This window comes from Mus caroli, unplaced genomic scaffold (genome assembly GCF_978045245.1).
Source record: "Mus caroli unplaced genomic scaffold, Mus_caroli_1 scaffold_1, whole genome shotgun sequence".
In the NCBI taxonomy this organism is placed as follows: Eukaryota; Metazoa; Chordata; class Mammalia; order Rodentia; family Muridae; genus Mus; species Mus caroli.
The window spans coordinates 185,047,377-185,064,984 of record NW_028227256.1 but is presented as its reverse complement, the minus strand read 5'-3'; the positions used below and the strand labels follow the sequence as shown (position 1 = coordinate 185,064,984).

At 40.9% G+C, this 17,608-nt stretch overlaps 1 protein-coding gene across 8 annotated transcripts in view; it reads right to left on the bottom strand.

Annotated features, from left to right (window-relative positions):
- The window catches only part of Gpatch2 (G-patch domain containing 2), a 145,425-nt gene that overhangs the window by 122,475 nt on the left and 5,342 nt on the right, over positions 1-17,608 (bottom strand). For all 8 annotated transcript variants that reach the window (XR_015048613.1, XR_015048614.1, XM_085843676.1 and 5 more), the window contains exons 2-5: positions 11,340-12,056; positions 6,749-6,810; positions 4,288-4,470; positions 3,756-3,835 (exon numbers count right to left, since the gene is read on the bottom strand). Coding sequence is in view for 6 of the 8 variants with exons in the window: in XM_029478561.2 (XP_029334421.1) it covers positions 3,756-3,835; positions 4,288-4,470; positions 6,749-6,810; positions 11,340-12,056 (1,042 nt within the window). In the remaining 2 variants the exon portion in view is untranslated. The remainder of the gene's footprint in view (positions 1-3,755; positions 3,836-4,287; positions 4,471-6,748; positions 6,811-11,339; positions 12,057-17,608) is intronic.

Here is a 17,608-nt window from a genome sequence, read left to right as displayed (position 1 = left end):
AAGTGGTGGAACTAGTATAAACCACCATGACCAGTCAAGTAGTTCTTCCAACAGGAACTTCTCAAGACATAGAATCTCACATATACATGGGCATAATTATCTAAGGATTAAAACTGGATTCAAACCTCGTAAACAGTGTAAAAGAATAGCTTAATGATTGATCTGAGATGGAGGAGGCATGGAGAGACAGGCCTTAGAGCTTACCAGTTCAATTTTGAGACTTAAGTACTTACTTGTTAACCAAAAATTCATTCAGAACAATTCTTCAGACTATACCATAGACAGAAGTCAGATTAAACATAAATAAGATACAAAAGGAACCTAAAGGTCTATAAAATAATGTACTATATTAAGGTAATGTCAAATTATATATGAAATATGAATTGAAAAGTTGAAGGTTAAATTCTACACTTGGATTCATGATAAAAATGTAAGTTGCACTACCAGCTATGTTTATTATCTGCAAAAACAACAGCAATTATCACTTATTATTATATACTATGGGTCAAAGATGGGCCTGAGCCTCATTAAAGCCGGACAAGACTTCTATCAAGTAAGTAGTCTGTGTTTAACAGAACAGGAAAGTGAGGTTTACCGTGTGCATTCAAGTCATACTAAGAGCCGGAGTGGATTCCTAAGTACATGAGTTGCCCAGCTGTAACACTCTGCACCCGCAGTTCTCAGGCTCCTAGTACTGCAACACATTCCTCATGTTGTGGTGACCGACTGCAGCCCTAAAATTATTGTGTTGCTCCTTCATAGCATTCTGAATCATAATGCAAATAACTGATATGCAGAGTATCCGATACCCAACCCCTGTGGAGGTCACGGTCTACAGGCTAAGAACCACTGTTCTACGATTCCACTCTGTTTTCTACAAAAACTATACTCAATTTTTGTTCTTCCTTGCAGATTCTGAATCTGAAAAATTCTACCAGCTAACATGTATTTGCAACCTGAAAGGCAATACTAAGAACTTGTGCAGATCTTCTTGGCTATGTGTACAACAGTGGAAACTCTGAGCTGCCTCACCAAGTGAAGACTCCCAGCTGAGAACACAGACTGTCCTCTTACTGCAGCGCTGACCCAGTAACACGTGTCTTTTGTATGACCTACTGAGTACTGAGTCACTGGCATTCTCGTGCTTTATCTAGTGAACTTACTGCTTTCAAATCCGGGCCCCAAAATTCAGGTTGAAAGGAGTCTGCCATTGTGACTAAGCATGAGAAGGTCAGTGAGCCTTGTGGACAAAATACTTGTTAGAGAATCTTTGTTCGGCCTTTTTGGTGCTAATTAATCCATAAGTTTCACATCATGAGTCAGCAATACACAGTAAATACCTTTAAACATAAGTACACACACACCGTTATGCAGCAGCAGCTAATGAGAAGATGGGAACCCCAGACCCTCAGGAACCTAAACCTACAAAGCCTTCAGTGTTATACTGGACAGTCCTATCTCCGTTAGGTTCCTCTGTCATTTCCTTCACAGATCCCCCCAACATCGCTTCCCACTCAGGAGCCTCTGTCACCGTCCTCACTAAAGGGCTGGAGCTAGACATGTTGAAATCTGCCCATGAAATGAATCTCTCAAATATACTTTGGCTTTCCCAGTGTGAATCTACACTAAATGAATTTAATTTATTATAAGAAATAACAGATGCCCCTTAATGATGACTGCCTTAGCAGGTTAAAGTTTTTAAGGTAGTAAACTATGTATAAAATTAGTAAAAACATAAGAGAATTGAAAAATATCTGCAAAAACTGAAAATCTTACCTTTATTACTCAAGTCAGAGATTTTATTGGGAAAGAAAAATTACAGTATGTAAAACTCTAACCAAGGACAATTCAGGGTTGTGAGAAAGAAAGCCTTTAGGATACCTCTGTTTGCAGTAAAAGTCTGGCCTAACACACTCATTCCATGTAAAATACACACACAGAATATCTCCATGAAGTGAAGCCTAATCACCTCTTTACAATTTAGCCAGGAAAGGCAGCTTGCGGTATGGTGAAGCCATGTATCATCAACACCATGAAGCTAGCCTATCAGTGTAATAGCTTCTATAAAATACGACAGGGAGGCTGCAATAAGCCTAGAAAATGGGCTACAAATCCCAGCTATGCTCAAGCAAGCAATGGACCAAAAATAAAAATAGGTAAAACTAAGCCAAGAATTAGATAGCCCTCATCTAGATTCATGATTGGTGAGGCAAAGTGCATAGGCTGGGATGTTACAGTGACTTATTCAGATCTAAAGGATAGTGACCATACAAAACAAACGCATTTCTGTAATTCAGTAAAAACCACAAATTTCTGCTCTGAGACACAGTATTGAAATCCCTACTAAGAACATGTCTGCACCTTTAAATGGAAGAGTCAGGGGCTCAACTTGCACCAAGTCACCGTTAGTATCTCCAGAGACATTGTCATACATTCCTACTTAATTTTACATCTTTCAGAACATAAAATCTGAGGTAAAAGCAATGTCAACTTTAAGTTTCCTTTCCAATGATATTTAATTTAGCCATTAAATGCTGAGCTGACAATCAAACCATACAGTATGAAAACATTAAACCATAAAGACTATCAATTACAGGACTTTTACAAAAATAGTAATCATTTTAAAAAACTCACATGGCTCAAACTAGTAAACTGTAAGAATTATACACCAATGAAAATGTTGATTTCCCTCCTGATTGGTGAAAATGAGCTTATGCGAGTATTTCTAAAACTCAATGGCACCCATGGGCGGCCATCCTAAGGATGCAGTAGCATCTCCCGTCAGACATGATGGTGAGACGCAGTGTGCAGCACTGGTAAAACACACGGGCAGTCATCTCATAGAGCACCAAGCCAGTGAGGCAGCTGAGACGCGTTCATGGCTCAAATACACAGCACTGAAAACGTAAGAGCAGATGACTCCCCGATGCTGACCAGCTTGTCCACGCTGTGCTGTGTGAGAGGTAGGAGGACTGTTACAGTCCAGTGAAAACTATAACAGGATTAATACAGAACAATTGTCCAAGTATGAAGTTAATAAAACATAAAGATTATCAACCTCACCTATTACTTACATCACCTTATTCAAGAACCCTGAGTAAAACACAACTGTTTTAAATCTCACTGCTAGAGGAGACTCCTGTTAAAATGAACCATAAATGGCAATGCATCATTTCTTATTTACAAACAGTAAGATATTAAAACTGAATCTCAACCAATCGTAGAAATATTAAGGAATACTTGAGTTAAATATAGTTTAATTTTCTATCTTTAGTTAGCATTTGGCAAAGCAAGCAATTCATAAATAGATCCAATGTTAAAAACCATAAAAGAAAAATATATAAAAATATACAGTAGTTTGTAGTTTTTATCTCCCCAGGGTCAATCTACATCCCAGGGAATCCTCCCAGTCAGATTCACTTGAGGCTAAAAGAAAGAACACCAATCCTGCAGCACAAACAGCCCCAGGCCTGCATCAAAGAGGCTCACACTTCAGTGTGTCCCTCCCGGGAAGAGGACAGGAGCCAGGTTCCTTTGAATGCCATTCCCCAGGTGTTCAAAATGTAACTAATTGATTAGCATTAGAAGATTTGGCTTATAGGGGAATCTCACTGGTCCAGTTTGTAGCCTACAAAAAAATGGATTATTTTTAAGTATAACATTAGAATATAAATGAAGAATAAGGATGTGCCTTTTTATTCCAGAGAAATGGAAACATTTCCAAACATGACAATTCAATAAAAAAGCATGCCTACCATTGAAGGTGGAGCCCCTGAAGATTTTTTAATATTCTTTGAAGGCGTTCCATGAAGGCGACTGAGTCTAGCTTGGAAACCTGGGAAATCAAACAGTCAATTGAGAAGATACGTGATCGATCGCTGGGCACAGAAGATCCGTCAACACAGAAGGAAAACTAACCTGCTGATAGTTGTGAACTCACGAAAATTACTGGAGGAAACGTGAAATTCATACTTAGAAGAGCTGAGCAAATTCCTAGCAGGCTCGAAGGCTCTGACTTACTAGCTCACATTACAAAGCTAAGAACTCTCCCTCCATCCACAGCCTGGTGACCTGGTGACCTGGTGACCCTCCTCCCTGCCCTGATGAGTGAGTACAGGAAGAGGGCCAGCACTTTCAATGCTGTCACAGCAGGAGAGGGCTAGGGCCCAGCAAGCTTCTCTCCAGCACCTGTGTTTCTCCTGCCTCCATATTGGTCTGTCCTCCCAGTCAGTCTAGCCAGGAGGAGCCACAAGCTAACAGGAGAAGCACTCAGGGACAACTACTGACCTCCTCTGCCAGAATGGGACATGAGAGGGAAGGAGCCACTTAAGATACTCTCAAACACAGGGTCGGGCAGGTTGGTGTCCAGCTCTGCTGGCTCGTCCTTTTCCCACCAGGGCACGACTCCAGCAATCCCGCATGCTCCGCCTGACTCCTTCTCATAGAACCAGTCACTCTGCTCATCGTCACCTGGGAGAAGACAGAAATCCACCAGAGAGTCAGAGTCCACAGAGTCAGTTCTTCATGGCAATAGACACTTCAGGAGCAACAAGTATTCACTGCTGTTCTAAGGGGAACCTAGCAGGTCATTTAAAATGACCATTAAATCCACTTAAGATCAGGGACTGGCAACATTTTTATCTTTCTCTTAAGGGATTATTAAGAGCTATAAAGAGACAAACATATAAAAATGATTACAGTATTGAATGTAGATAGATTACAAAAATAAGAAACAAGGAAGATTTGAAAGTGTGCACTAACTGTGCCTAGGATCCCAAGGAGCCCCCAGAGCTGACAGTTTGTTTGGAAGAGAGTTTTCATACGTAAACAATCACTTTCCCTTTTAAGGGACTTCTGATTTTGAAATCTCTTAATATTAAAATGGAAACTGCAACCATGAAGCAAAATATATGCAAAACTGTCGAAACCTTAGCTGAGGATGATATACGAGAAACAGATTTAGTTCAAATGAACCAAGTTAAAAGCAGCTGTGAAATGAGTATCACAAGACTGTTTAACTTAGTGAACTAATAAAAATATTTTGTTAAAAATTACAATTTGCAAAACAAGTATCAGTATTTCATAGGCAAGGTAAATTAAAATGCCACAAAGCAAGTCTATTAAATGCAAGCAGGGACTCACTAGAGACCGACCTCCTTATATCTGCATTGCCATTAGCACAGCACTATGCCAGGTATTGACACAAGCCTAATCCTACGCTTTACTGGTGGCACAGTTGAAGACTGTTTAGGCCAGCTTGTGTTGTTATATTAACGTAGAACCTGTCTCAAAAAGAAACAAGAAAACTACGCTAAAACTATGAAGTTATTTGACTTCAGTTTTATATGATACACCACTGTACTGTTGAAAAGTAAATTAAATAGTCATTAAAAGCTTGGGCAAGGGATGGTGATAGGTGAATTAAAAATCCATTGTCCTATGACATGGAGAAAGTCACTTCTGCTCTATTAGTTCCCTCATTTAAAATAAATAAAAATCGGGAACTCATACAGTTCTTAAAAAATGAAATGAAGTGAGAAGAAAGTAAATTAAATAACAGAAAATCCCCCAGCAACACAAGATACAATAAACTCACAATAACTGTTGCTATTTCTTCCTAAGCCAGGGCCTTCTAAAGAGTACCAGGCTTGCCAAGAAGTTTCTTTTTATTAAAGTTTATCATTTTATTTGATCATATCAACATCTATAAGCTGGGTAAGATCTGTACTTTAACAAAACTCAAGTCTATTACCAAGGTAGTTCTACTGGCATGCTCCTGGTGACGTGTGCACAGCAGTGAGGAGAGTGGTCCTCTCACCTGCTTTCCTCACCAAGGAGGTCTGGGAGAAAACATGAGCAATATTACTGTGCTTTTCCCTTCCCATAAAATCACTCAAGAGTCTATAATTCAGACAATAAATATTCTATTCCTTTCTGTAGAACCTACTTTCTGCAGATGCCTTCTTCTTCTTGTTTGATTGGTTTGTTTTTGAGACAGGGTCTCACGAAGTAGCCCTTACTGGTGTAGAACTCACAGATATCATCGGCCTGCTTCTGACTCTAAGTGCTAGGATTAAGGGCATAGGCTACCATTCCTGGACTTAATATTGCACTTTTAAAAATATGATACCTCCGTGGCAAGTGCACATATTGCTAACACATATGGCTAGTGCAACTCTAGGATCTGCACAGTGAATGAGAAGCCGGCTTGTGTGAGGAGTGAAGTCAGGCAAGGTAAGCATGGTTCCTCACTCAAAACACTACAACGCTGAGGTCTAAAAAGACTCTGGCTTTCTGCAGGATAGAGAAGACCTCAAACAGTGTTCAACAGTGTTCAATAATGTATAATAGTGAATTAATAAAAGCCATTTAATTACATATAAGTCGGACAGTGTAAGTGTGACAATGGAATAAAATGACAAAGCATTACAAATCCATTTAAATGCTTACAGTTTCACGACCGTCTGGAGTAACGAGGAGGATAAGAGTCAGTGATGACTCTTGCTACAAATCACAAAGACTGCAGTGTGCGAAGCTTAGTCGCGAGCGCTACTTTTCAATACAGTTTGTAAGTGGGTCAGGAAGCCAAGCCATCGCCTGTGGAGTATAGGACCGGCCACCATACTACACAGCAGTCGCTAGGTAGCATTTGTAATGCCAAGGGGTTACTGTTGGCAGCTTATACAACCACCAGCAAGATGCACAGCTTTCAAATGGACTTTTTCAAAGGGGATCCAGGGCTCAGTACCTTGTCTTCCCTCATCGTTGGTGAACAAGCCTGCATCAGTGCTGCTGAGACTGCTGGAGTCACTACAACCAGGAAAAGAAGACAAATGAAGCAGATCAAAACAACCATTGATCCCTCGGGTCTCAAGCTTTAAAGAGACACAGCAGCTCAGAGACGGACCTGAGCCTGACAAAGATCTGAGAGAAAATAACATGTTTCTTTATCTTTTTTTTTCTTTTTTCTTTTTCCAAATCAAAACTTCAACTATCCCAGTTCCATTAACTATAGAACACATTATTTTTGGCACACAAAAAAAGCCCAGGAGTCTAATGAGACCTAGACAGTAAGTGGATGTGACTGCAGAGTGCTGACTTGGGGACACAGTCTATTGCCTGCTCTCATCAAAGGCTCACTGTTCCCTTTCTACTGTGCTGTGTGATTCAGCTCAAGCCTCAGCTCAATAAGATGGGAAAATCACACCCGTCACAGGCTGAGACTCTCAGCACAGAAACACTGGGCCAATATGAAATGACTTCCCTAACCACATTTGTAAATACTCTAGAAAAGCTGCTCTGAGAATTTCCCATCAACCCTATCGCTTCCCAAGGAGACGAGGTCCATGCTAGTGGCCGTGCCGTGGCACAAAGTCAAGCCAATAGTAAGAAAGGTTCTTGTTTTTCTGCATAAACTAAAGAACAAGATAGGGGTTCAAATTTAATATTGAAATTCAAATAAATAACATATACTCCAAAAAGAACACAACATCACTATGGTTCTAATGGAAACAATATATATATATGGCAGGCCAGTTAAGTGAAAATATATAGAAAATAAGATCAAATCCTGAAAAGCTTGGCCTCTGAGAAAACTGTTATTCTAAAAGCACTTATGTGCCTGCTTGCTTACTCTTAAGTCTTGATTTTAATTAATCAAGAAATAGTCACTGGTGACCTTTTAAATTAAAATAGTCTTTTTAAAAAGTATTCATTTGGGATTGGTGAGACGGCTCAGCAATTAAGAAAACTGGCTGCTCTTCCAGAGGACCTGGGTTCAATTCCCAGCACCCACTTAGCAATTCACAACTGTTTGTTAACTCCTGTTCCAAGAGATCCAACACTCTCACACAGACATACATGCAGTCCAAACACCACTGTATATAAAATAGAAATAAATAACCTTTTAAAGTATATATTTGTGTGTGTGTACACATGCGTATACCAAGGTCTGAAGATTCTGTCCATGGGGACAGCTTATGGGAGTCAGCTTACCCTTTCCACGAGTTCTGAAAGCCAAACACAGAGCATCAGGCCTGGTGAGTGCCTTGACACTCAAGCCCAAAATAAAAAACATAAAACAATGTAGCCTAGCTTATTAAAAACCAGGCACATTAGCCTGTTTTAAAATATTATATTTATGATGAAAGTCACTGCTAAGATTTAAATCCACATTAAAACTATCAGTTTATATAAACTTTTCAAAAATAAACTAATGAAAGGTATAAGAATTTGTCAAGAGATTCATTTTTTAAACTTTCTTCTAATTGACTCTCGAAGTTTCCTATACAACAATATTCCTAAGGAACTGAAGGCACGCCATCCCATTTACAACACACACAACCTTGCTTGAAAATGATGAACACCTCATGAGTGTGACCTCCCTCCTACAAGGAGAGGCCCACAGAAGTTTGACCTCCCTCCCTCCATGTAGGCAAGGTCCAAACTGCTATTCCTACTCTTCCTGTTTTCCTTCAACTCTGTCCTTAACACACCTCAGGCACGGGACCTCTTCTGAAACCCCCAAGAGAAAAATGTACTTACAACTCAAACCCCTCAGATTCTCCACAGACAGACAGACAGACAGCAGACAGACTCTGTGCCATGCCCCGGCAGTCTAGTGTCGCATTTCATAATGAGAGACAGCAGTCCTATTTCCCCATTAGACCAATGCTTACTAAATACGAGCCAGGTTAAGCCTGACCACAGACAGCAAGTATTTTACAGCTTGCAAACGGTGAGTTCACTCACTGTTTCTGCTGTCATCATCTGCTGGGTTCTCTAATCTAGTCTACACACAACCAGTTCTCCTTTTCACAGGTTGACTACAGGTTAAGCACAATACACAGAAACAGAAGAAAGCCATTTTAAATAAAACACATTGTATTCTTTAACTGTGGTAACATGCATATCAACAGTGAAAGGGAACAGACTGAGAGGATGAGAATGTGAGAGGGGAACTCTGCAAACTGCCTGAGCTCTCCCTCCAAGGAGCGCACTCACTCCAAGGAGCACACTCACTCTGTCCACAACATGACGACCTCACCACGTGCGAAAAGACCAGTCTTTAGTGATCCTTGCTCTCTACTGAGGTACTTTTTAATGGACACGTAAAATAATTCTATTGTGTTACTGATACCTTGCCAGTTGCTACAATACTTCCTTGTTGCTATACTCATTAAACAAGAAAAACGTAACAAGCAAGACTTTTCATTTCCAGCAGCTAGACAACATGACAATCCATCTGTAAGGACAGTTATCTCTTCTCCTGTTTGGAAATGATTTTTATAACTACTGTTCAGATGAGCATATATTCCATGAGAAGTGTATATATATATATATATATATATATATATATTAATATTAATCCCTTTCCCTATGAATAAAATCCAGCATCATCTGAGAGCACCAGCCTTCCAAATACAGCTTTAGACACCTGCAAGCACTGTCTGCAAGGACATTCAGACTCTACCCTCCACTGTATGGACTGAGGTTAATCAAAGGTCAGGAGAACACTCCTGTCAAGACTATGTTGTGCTAAGCTTCTTCAATGCCAAAAATTCCCATTTCCTTTATGATGAAATCTGAACACCCTAGCACACAGGCCTTAAAGAACCACTGCTGCTGTAGCCTCAGATCCTCTACATCCTTGTAGCATGATCTGCAGACACTTCATCCTACACAGATCTCTGACAGTCATGCCACTTTCTTGCTGGCTCTCCAGTCCTCCCTTGTCTGAACAAGTCTTAGCTCTCACTTTGAACCACAGCTCCTATACGAAGGCATCACTCATAGAGACCATGCCATTCTCAGTATTAGCTTGTATGCCTACCGCAGCTGAGGAACATGCTGGAGAGCCTGTTATTAGTCTTCGAGCCACCTGTGCACAGTGCAGTAGTAGTTAATCAAATGTTTGCCATACGCATACATATGCACACACGCACACAAACACACACACACAGTTCTCGTAATATAAATCAAATCCAAGAAAATATCAACCTTCTTAAAATGGAAACCTGTAGGAATCGACACCACCTTAACCAGGTAAGTTTGCCACACTACAGCAATGAACAACAGCACTAACTGCTCTTGGCTGAGAGGTCCTCAGACACAAGGGCTCAGCACTAGAATGCAACCAACCCTGTTCCTGTGCAAAAACAACTTTCTGAAGAGAAACAAACTTTTCGTTTTACTTTCTTTTTGTTTGTTTTTTGTTTTGTTTTGTTTTTCGAGACAGGGTTTCTCTGAATAGCTCTGGCTGTCCTGGAACTCACTGTGTAGACCAGGCTGGCCTCGAACTCAGAAATCCGCTTGCCTCTGCCTCGAGAGTGCTGGGATTAAAGGCGTGCGCCGCCACTCCCGGCTTAGTTTTACTTTTAGAGGAAAAACTATGTAAACAGTAAACTGTCTAATAAAATTATCATTAACTCAACCTGGGTTCTCATCATAACCACTGTCACACAAACACACACAAGTAGCCAAAGGCTACAATTACCAAGGTTAAAATGAGGCCAATTTTAATTTAATTAAATTAAATTAAAATTAAAACTCAGACCCTTTCACCCGCACCATTTTCCTCTGGCTGTAAGCAATGTAAGGGCGCGAGCTGGATACACGTGCACCCTGGCTGCTCTTAAAGGCAGTGAGTTGGGTAAACGGCAAAGGCTCACTCTCTGACATGCAATGAGCATGTGGCAATTAGATAAAAGACAGTCTGCTTCCTGAGATGGACAGAAAGGAATGCTACAAATTCCATTTCTCTAAGGGCCAAGATCAGCTGCTTCCATACCGTAATAAATCAGGTGTTTACGTTTCATAAGTGATCGGAATCCCGTGGCAAGCTATAGATCAACACACCAAGCCCCACGCGGCCCAAGGTCTGACCTCTGAACATCAGGAAACAGAATCATGACTTGCACCCTAAAATGCTCCCAAGGCCACAGCTCCCTACTAACTACACAGCGAGCTGAGCTACCCGACAGCACTGTTACTCAACAGCAAACCCGTTCCCACAGAAGAGCAACTTCCTTACTGGAAATCCAGACAATTACAACACAGTCAACACTGCATAAATCAAATGAGTGGTTCTGCTTTGTGTGAAAATGCTACAAAGTATAAAGACATGCGAGCCTAGCTACAAAGTAAGATCACCATCATGTGGCAACTTCTAATTATCTGAAACAGAATTAATTCAAATAGGAAACACACTGAGCCCAGGCCTGCAGCCACCCATTCTCATGGGAAGAGGAGGAGGAGGAGGAGGAGGAGGAAGAGGAGAAGGAGGAAGAGAGGAGGAGGAAGAGGAGGAGGAGGAAGAGAGGAGGAGGAGGAGACGTCACCTTTCGCTCCTGAGCTCATCCGAGGCTTTCTGTTCCTCGTACTCCATCTTGTCCTTGTTGGGCTGGCTTCTTTCTTCACTCTCCAAAACTCCTCCTTCCTCCTGGGTTTTCAGTCCTGGCCTAATCACTTTCAACTTCCTTTTCTTAACTTTCTTCCGGGTAAACTCTGGATACTGGCTAGCTCTATCATTGTCCATGTCCTGATCTCTGCAGCCTTCTGGCAGCTGGGTCATTGTCCTTTTGCTGGAGACGTCCTGCGGGAGATCCACGGCCATGCGCTTCACCTTCCTCCTCCGGCGCAGAGTTCTGTTCCCAAGGCTGTCCACGGCAAAGTCAGACTCGTGCCACAGGAGCCGCTTACCTCGAACGCCGCTGCTTAGGTTTGAAGATGGCCTTCGCTTCACCACTAACATCTGGTCATCAGAGTCACTGCGGTCCTTTTTATTATTGCTGTGCTTCTCTCTATAGTCCTTACTTGGTTCTTCTAAACTCGAATCGGAGCCTTCACTTAAGCAGTGGCCTGTCTCCCACGGGTGGTGAACGTTGTAGGATCTCCGCTTCCTCCCTCTCCTTTTCCGGGCCTGGCGTTTCAGAGGGCAAGACAGATTTCGAGAATGTTCTCCAGTTTCAGCAAATCCACCTCGGGCTTGCTCAGAGCTCTCTTCCAGTGCAGAGACAAGATCGTGAACAAGCTCTTCCATTGTGCGACTGAAATGCCTATATGTTTTAGAGAACAAAAAATAAAGTCACTCAGTGTTAACCTAGTTTTCCACAAAAGCAATTCACTCGAAATCCGGGTATAATTAACATTCTCCACAAGACGTCTGAAAGGAATATGACTGAACTATTCAAAGGATGACAACTTCAATCTGATTCATGTAAGTTTTTGTGATTTTTTTTTTTTAAATTTACCATAGGAATGGCTAGGTCTGAAGGTCCATGCCTATCTATGATCCCAGCACTAAGGAAGCTAAGACAGAAGGATCATATTTGTGTTTGAAGTCAGTCTGGAATGCAAAGCAGATCCTGTCTCAAAAGATGAATCCCCACCATTGGAATCAGTTCAAGACAGCACCCGTTGGTGGTGGACGTGGGGTCAGAAGGTTAAGTTCTGGATGCACAAGCATAAAGGATCTACATTTATATCCCCAGCACCCATGGAAAAGCTGGGCATGGGGTACACATCTGTCACCCCAGCACATGGGTAGAGACAGGCGGATCCTGGGGACTCACTGGTTGAACTCTAGGTTGAATAACAGACTGTCTCAAAGAATAAGGTAGAGAAATGATTGAGGAAGACCATTAGAAGTCAATCTCTGACATTCACATGCAACATGGGTGAACACACCCAAAACACATACACACACAGGATGCCAGTATCTTTACATGATTATTATGTAATCATAGAAAACATTTTTTTTTTGCATAAATCACTGTTCCTCTGTCCACACCTGCCCCTTCTCTAAAATCAACTGCCTTAAAATTTTCTCAGTCCCTTCCCTACCCACTAATTCCACTAAGTTAAAAAAGGCCCACAATCTACTTCCCATACCCTTTACCTCATCACTGTCACAATAGCAGAGGCACACAGCGGTATTTCCAAATCAGATACAAAAGGTTACCAATCTGCGGGCATACCTTTAGGCCATTAAACAATCATAGCAAGCGATGTAGAAACCCTATTCCATTCCAACCGGAACCTGAGGGGTCTGCAGGGCCATCACTAACACATTCTGAAGCAGCCTGTGGATAAGCCTTCTTGTCAGCGACATCAGCAACTGGACTAACTTATGTAGTTCTCTGCACATTCAGTCCTCAGTGGAGTTAAATTAGTTGGTGTGACAATCTTTAAATGGTCCAGGTGCTTCACATGGGTACCTTTCTTAGGAAAACCGTGGCTTATCACATCTCAAATTAAGTTTGACAGGCACCCAGGGCACCAAAATATTCCCAACAGCCTTCTAGAAGCCAATAGAGCCTGTAGAGTTTATAAGAGGGGTAGGCACACTTTTTTTGCAGAGGGTTAGGTTACAAATATTCCAGGCTGTGTAGGCCACACAGTCTCTCATCAGTGGACTTCTCACTATAAGTAGTCATAAATAAATGAGTTCCGTTAGGTGGTTTTCTTTCATTTTTGAATAAAATCAGGTGGTATCCAAGCAGTGTTTTTGTTGTTGTTGTTGTTGGGTTTGTTTGTTTGGTTTTTTTTTTTTTTTCGACTTTTCGATTTTTCGAGACAGGGTTTCTCTGGATAGCTCTGGCTGTCCTGGAACTCACTCTGTAGGCCTTGGTCTAGATAGTCTCGACTTATATACAATCTCTACCATCTACATCTTTTAAGCTTTAGAGAGTCCCCTACGACAGGTTGTAACTTTTTATTTTCATTTAAAACCTAAGGACATACATGGTGATTTAATGTGTTGGTATTTCCAACCCATACACACATCATCTAAAGGTTGAGTGTTTAATACCTGTCAATATGTAAACTATATTACCTCACTGCATTCTCACACAACTCTAGGGTAACAAGCAAATAGAAACGGCAAGAGAGCGGTCGCTGTGACCTATCTAAGTGTACACAGGGTTTCAAGTCCTAGCGACTGATTCCAGAGCACCAGTGCTTATCAAGGGCAGCCAGAACAGCTGCCACAATTCCACCATCCACGCTGTGTAACTCTCTTTCACTACTTTAACTTTTAAGACAGGCTTAATGCACAATATAAAAGTCAAAGGCTACTAGGTAAACTGTTTCAGCAGAAAGAGATCTAGAAAGCCTAAATCAACACAAGCTGCTGGGCAGCAGGGCTGGCTGAGTAAATCCTGAGACAGGGAATGAACGCAGCTCCAGACCCATCGCCTCACAATCTGAATATAGAAACAAAGCAATCCACAACAGTTTTCAGACACAAGGTGATGCAAACATGTACTTTAAACAAACTCTCGAAATCGTGAATTTCTCTCTTCCTTCAAAAGGTTGATTCAATAAGTAACCCTGGCTTCAGACTACACGCTTTATAGTTTTGTTTCACTACCCTGTTAAGACAGGCCCAACAGCCGGGCGGTGGTGGTGCCCACCTTTAATCCCAGCACTTGGGAGGCAGAGGCAGGAGGATTTCTGAATTTGAGGCCAGCCTGGTCTACAGAGTGAGTTATACAGCCAGGGCTATACTGAGAAACCTGCCAAAAAAAGAAAAGAAAAGAAAAGAAAAGACAAGACAAGACTTACCATCCAAACACCTATGCTTCTAATGCAAAGTGGCTAACAAGCCAGTGGGAGCTATAACCCTGACTGTGTGATAAGCAAAATAGGTCTTTTATCTATTACCTGTGTGTTAATAACTATTTATTTTCTCTTAATGCAACTAATAATATGTTCTTTTCCTTTAAAACTAGTTCTCTGAAGAATGTAATCTGAAAAGCCTATTATCTCTGAATATAAGAGTACATTTTAAAATAAAATTCACTTAAAGATGGTTTTATATGCATTAAAATTAAGACCCTTTCTCTAAAAAGTTCTATCATTGGTTCAGGAATAACTGCTTTTTGAAGACAAAAATGGTCTTATCACTGAGTGAACAGATAGTTCAAAATTACATGTTAAGACATGAAATTAATAAATAAGTCTCCAAGTAAAATCCTAGTTTATTTTAAAGGCAGTCTGGCAAGCCACCTCAGATGAGAAAAGGCAGCAGTTTTGATATCTGTTTTCCGTGAGGTTCCCCCAAAGCCTGACCCTCATGAGATCTATCCTCAGCTAGAGAGCTTGCACACAGGAACACACTACCATGCCTGAGTTAGTCAGTGTTCTTAATGTTACAGTAGGCTAATGTACCCATTTAGTCCACTGAAACATGACATCATCAAATATTTTTTAAACGTTCTCATTGACTTTTATGTTATGTATTAGTGTTTTGCCTACATGTATGTCTAAGTACTTCATACAGTGTGCAAGAAAGCCAGAAGGAGGAGTTGGGGATTCCTGTGAGAATGGAGTTACAGGTGGTTCTAAGCTGCCATGTGGGTTCCTAGGCATTGAACCTGTGTCTTCTGGAAGAGTTGGCAGAGCTCATAACTGTTTTGGCATCTCTTCAGCTCTCATTGACTAATTTTTATTGGAAAAGAATTTCAATAATTAGTAAGGTTTAACAAAATGTTTAACATGACCAAGAATGAAAGCAAATTTTCTTAGAATCTCAATTTCTATTGTTTCTCTCAAGAAAATAAAATATTTTAACTAGATGAATTGTATGGTATCATTCAAGTATGAACTAACTAAAAATTAGAGGTGAAATTAGAGGTGAAACTGCAGAAATACAGGGAAAAAAATTTAATATAATCAATTCTGGATTCAGTCGTTTTCACTCCTAATTTGCTCTGACTACTCCACAACTCAATTCCAAGAAAACCCCTCTGGAAGAGCCAACAATACAGTCAGTTAGCATCAATACTAGTCAGTTAGCAACAATACAGTCAGTTAGCATCAATACTACTAGTCAGTTAGCAACAATACTAGTCAGTTAGCAACAATACAGTCAGTTAGCATCCTCTTGCTTCACTTACATCTTCCAGGCAAAAGTGCATGCACTGGACAGAGAAAACCTAACAGAGCGTGCACCAACAGTTCATGGATCGCCTTCGTCCCAGCAGGTCACTGTCATATCATTAGACTACCCTACTAAGATACTTTATTGTAAACATATTTATTTTCTTTAAAAGTCCTTCCCTTGTAGAGGAGAAATGAAGAAATGCAAGACTTACTGAACTGCCAGAGTTTTAATCTGAGTTAATGTAAACTCAGTGAATATACCACTTGAGCTGTCTTTCTTTATTCATATATGAAGTCTCTTCATTTGGCCCTCCTTAGAAATGAAATCTTAGGAACCAGTCCTGGGGATGAAGTGTAAAGCACCAGCTCAGTAATGGATAACAGTCCTGCTATATTCATAGACTTTGTCAAGGAAATGAGCACCCTGGAAGGCAGTGTTGGGTTATGCTGAGCAATATTAAATGTATTTGCTCCAAGATTTGATGAGCCAGTTGTTTTCAAAATGTAGAACTTCAAATCGATTTGCTTTCATGTTCTCTTTAGGCACTATTAATAAACTGCCATCTTTCAATTCCTTACCAGTATTTCCAAAAAGTGATTTTCCTAAAAAAACCGCATGCCAGTTCGGAAGACGGATGAAAGGAGCAGAACACAGCATGAAGAGGCCTTTCTTCTCCCCAAAGAACAATGTTTTCTGAAAGAACCTAGGAGCTGCCCTTAGTCCTACCGTCCTGCTTCTGTCTTCCCAGGACTGAGAGTGGACAGACAGCACCTCTTCCCCGCCCCTGCTTCTGAGACTGATCTGCTAGTCTTTAAGTTATACCATGGCGCTCCAATCATGGAAGGGGAGTAAGAAGAAAGAGAACCCAGAAAACAGGTACCCCTAACTCAGAGAACCATTTTACTAATAACTATTGTTTCTGATGCTTCTATATCCAGCAACTGCTACTCCTACGAGGCAGGCAGAGGCCATTTTTCAGGAATATTATTTTTTGTCCTGGATACTTGTAAAAACATCAGTGTAACAAGAAAATATTTAAATGTGTATCTACTGAATGAACTCAGCAGCTAATTAAAAAACAAAATTCTTCCAAATAGAACTAAACAGTTTATCAATATTTGAAAAGAGAAAAACAAAATCAAATACAATTTATCACCTAGTTCATAATCATATCCCGCTGTGAGTTTTCTAAAACATGGGCTCTTTCTCCTGCTAAGTTCATCTACTTCATTAATGGCAACTAAATGTAAAATACACTTGCTAAGTCCAACCAAAGTTGGCCTTCACAATTTTAAGGAAGGTAAACCATTTCTGTGTTAGACTGTACATCAGTCGTTTCCAATTGTCCTAATACTACAACCCTTTCATACAGTTTCTCATGTTGTAGTGACCCCCTCAACCATAAAATAATTTTCATTACCATTTCTTAATTTTGCAGCTGCTATGAACCCTAATGTAAACATCTGACACGCAGGACGTCTGATGTGTGACCCCGTACAAGGGTCATTTGATGTCCCAAAGGGGTTGCCACCCACAGGCTGAAAATCATTGGCCTACAGAAGTACAAGTTCAGTGTGCACATCGCCAAGGACTGCAGCGTTGATGAAGGCACAGCACGGGATGAGCACTCGCAAACAGGAACACAGTGACAGAGCACGAGATGACCACTCGCAAACAGGAACACAGTGACAGAGCACGGGATGAGCACTCGCAAACAGGAAC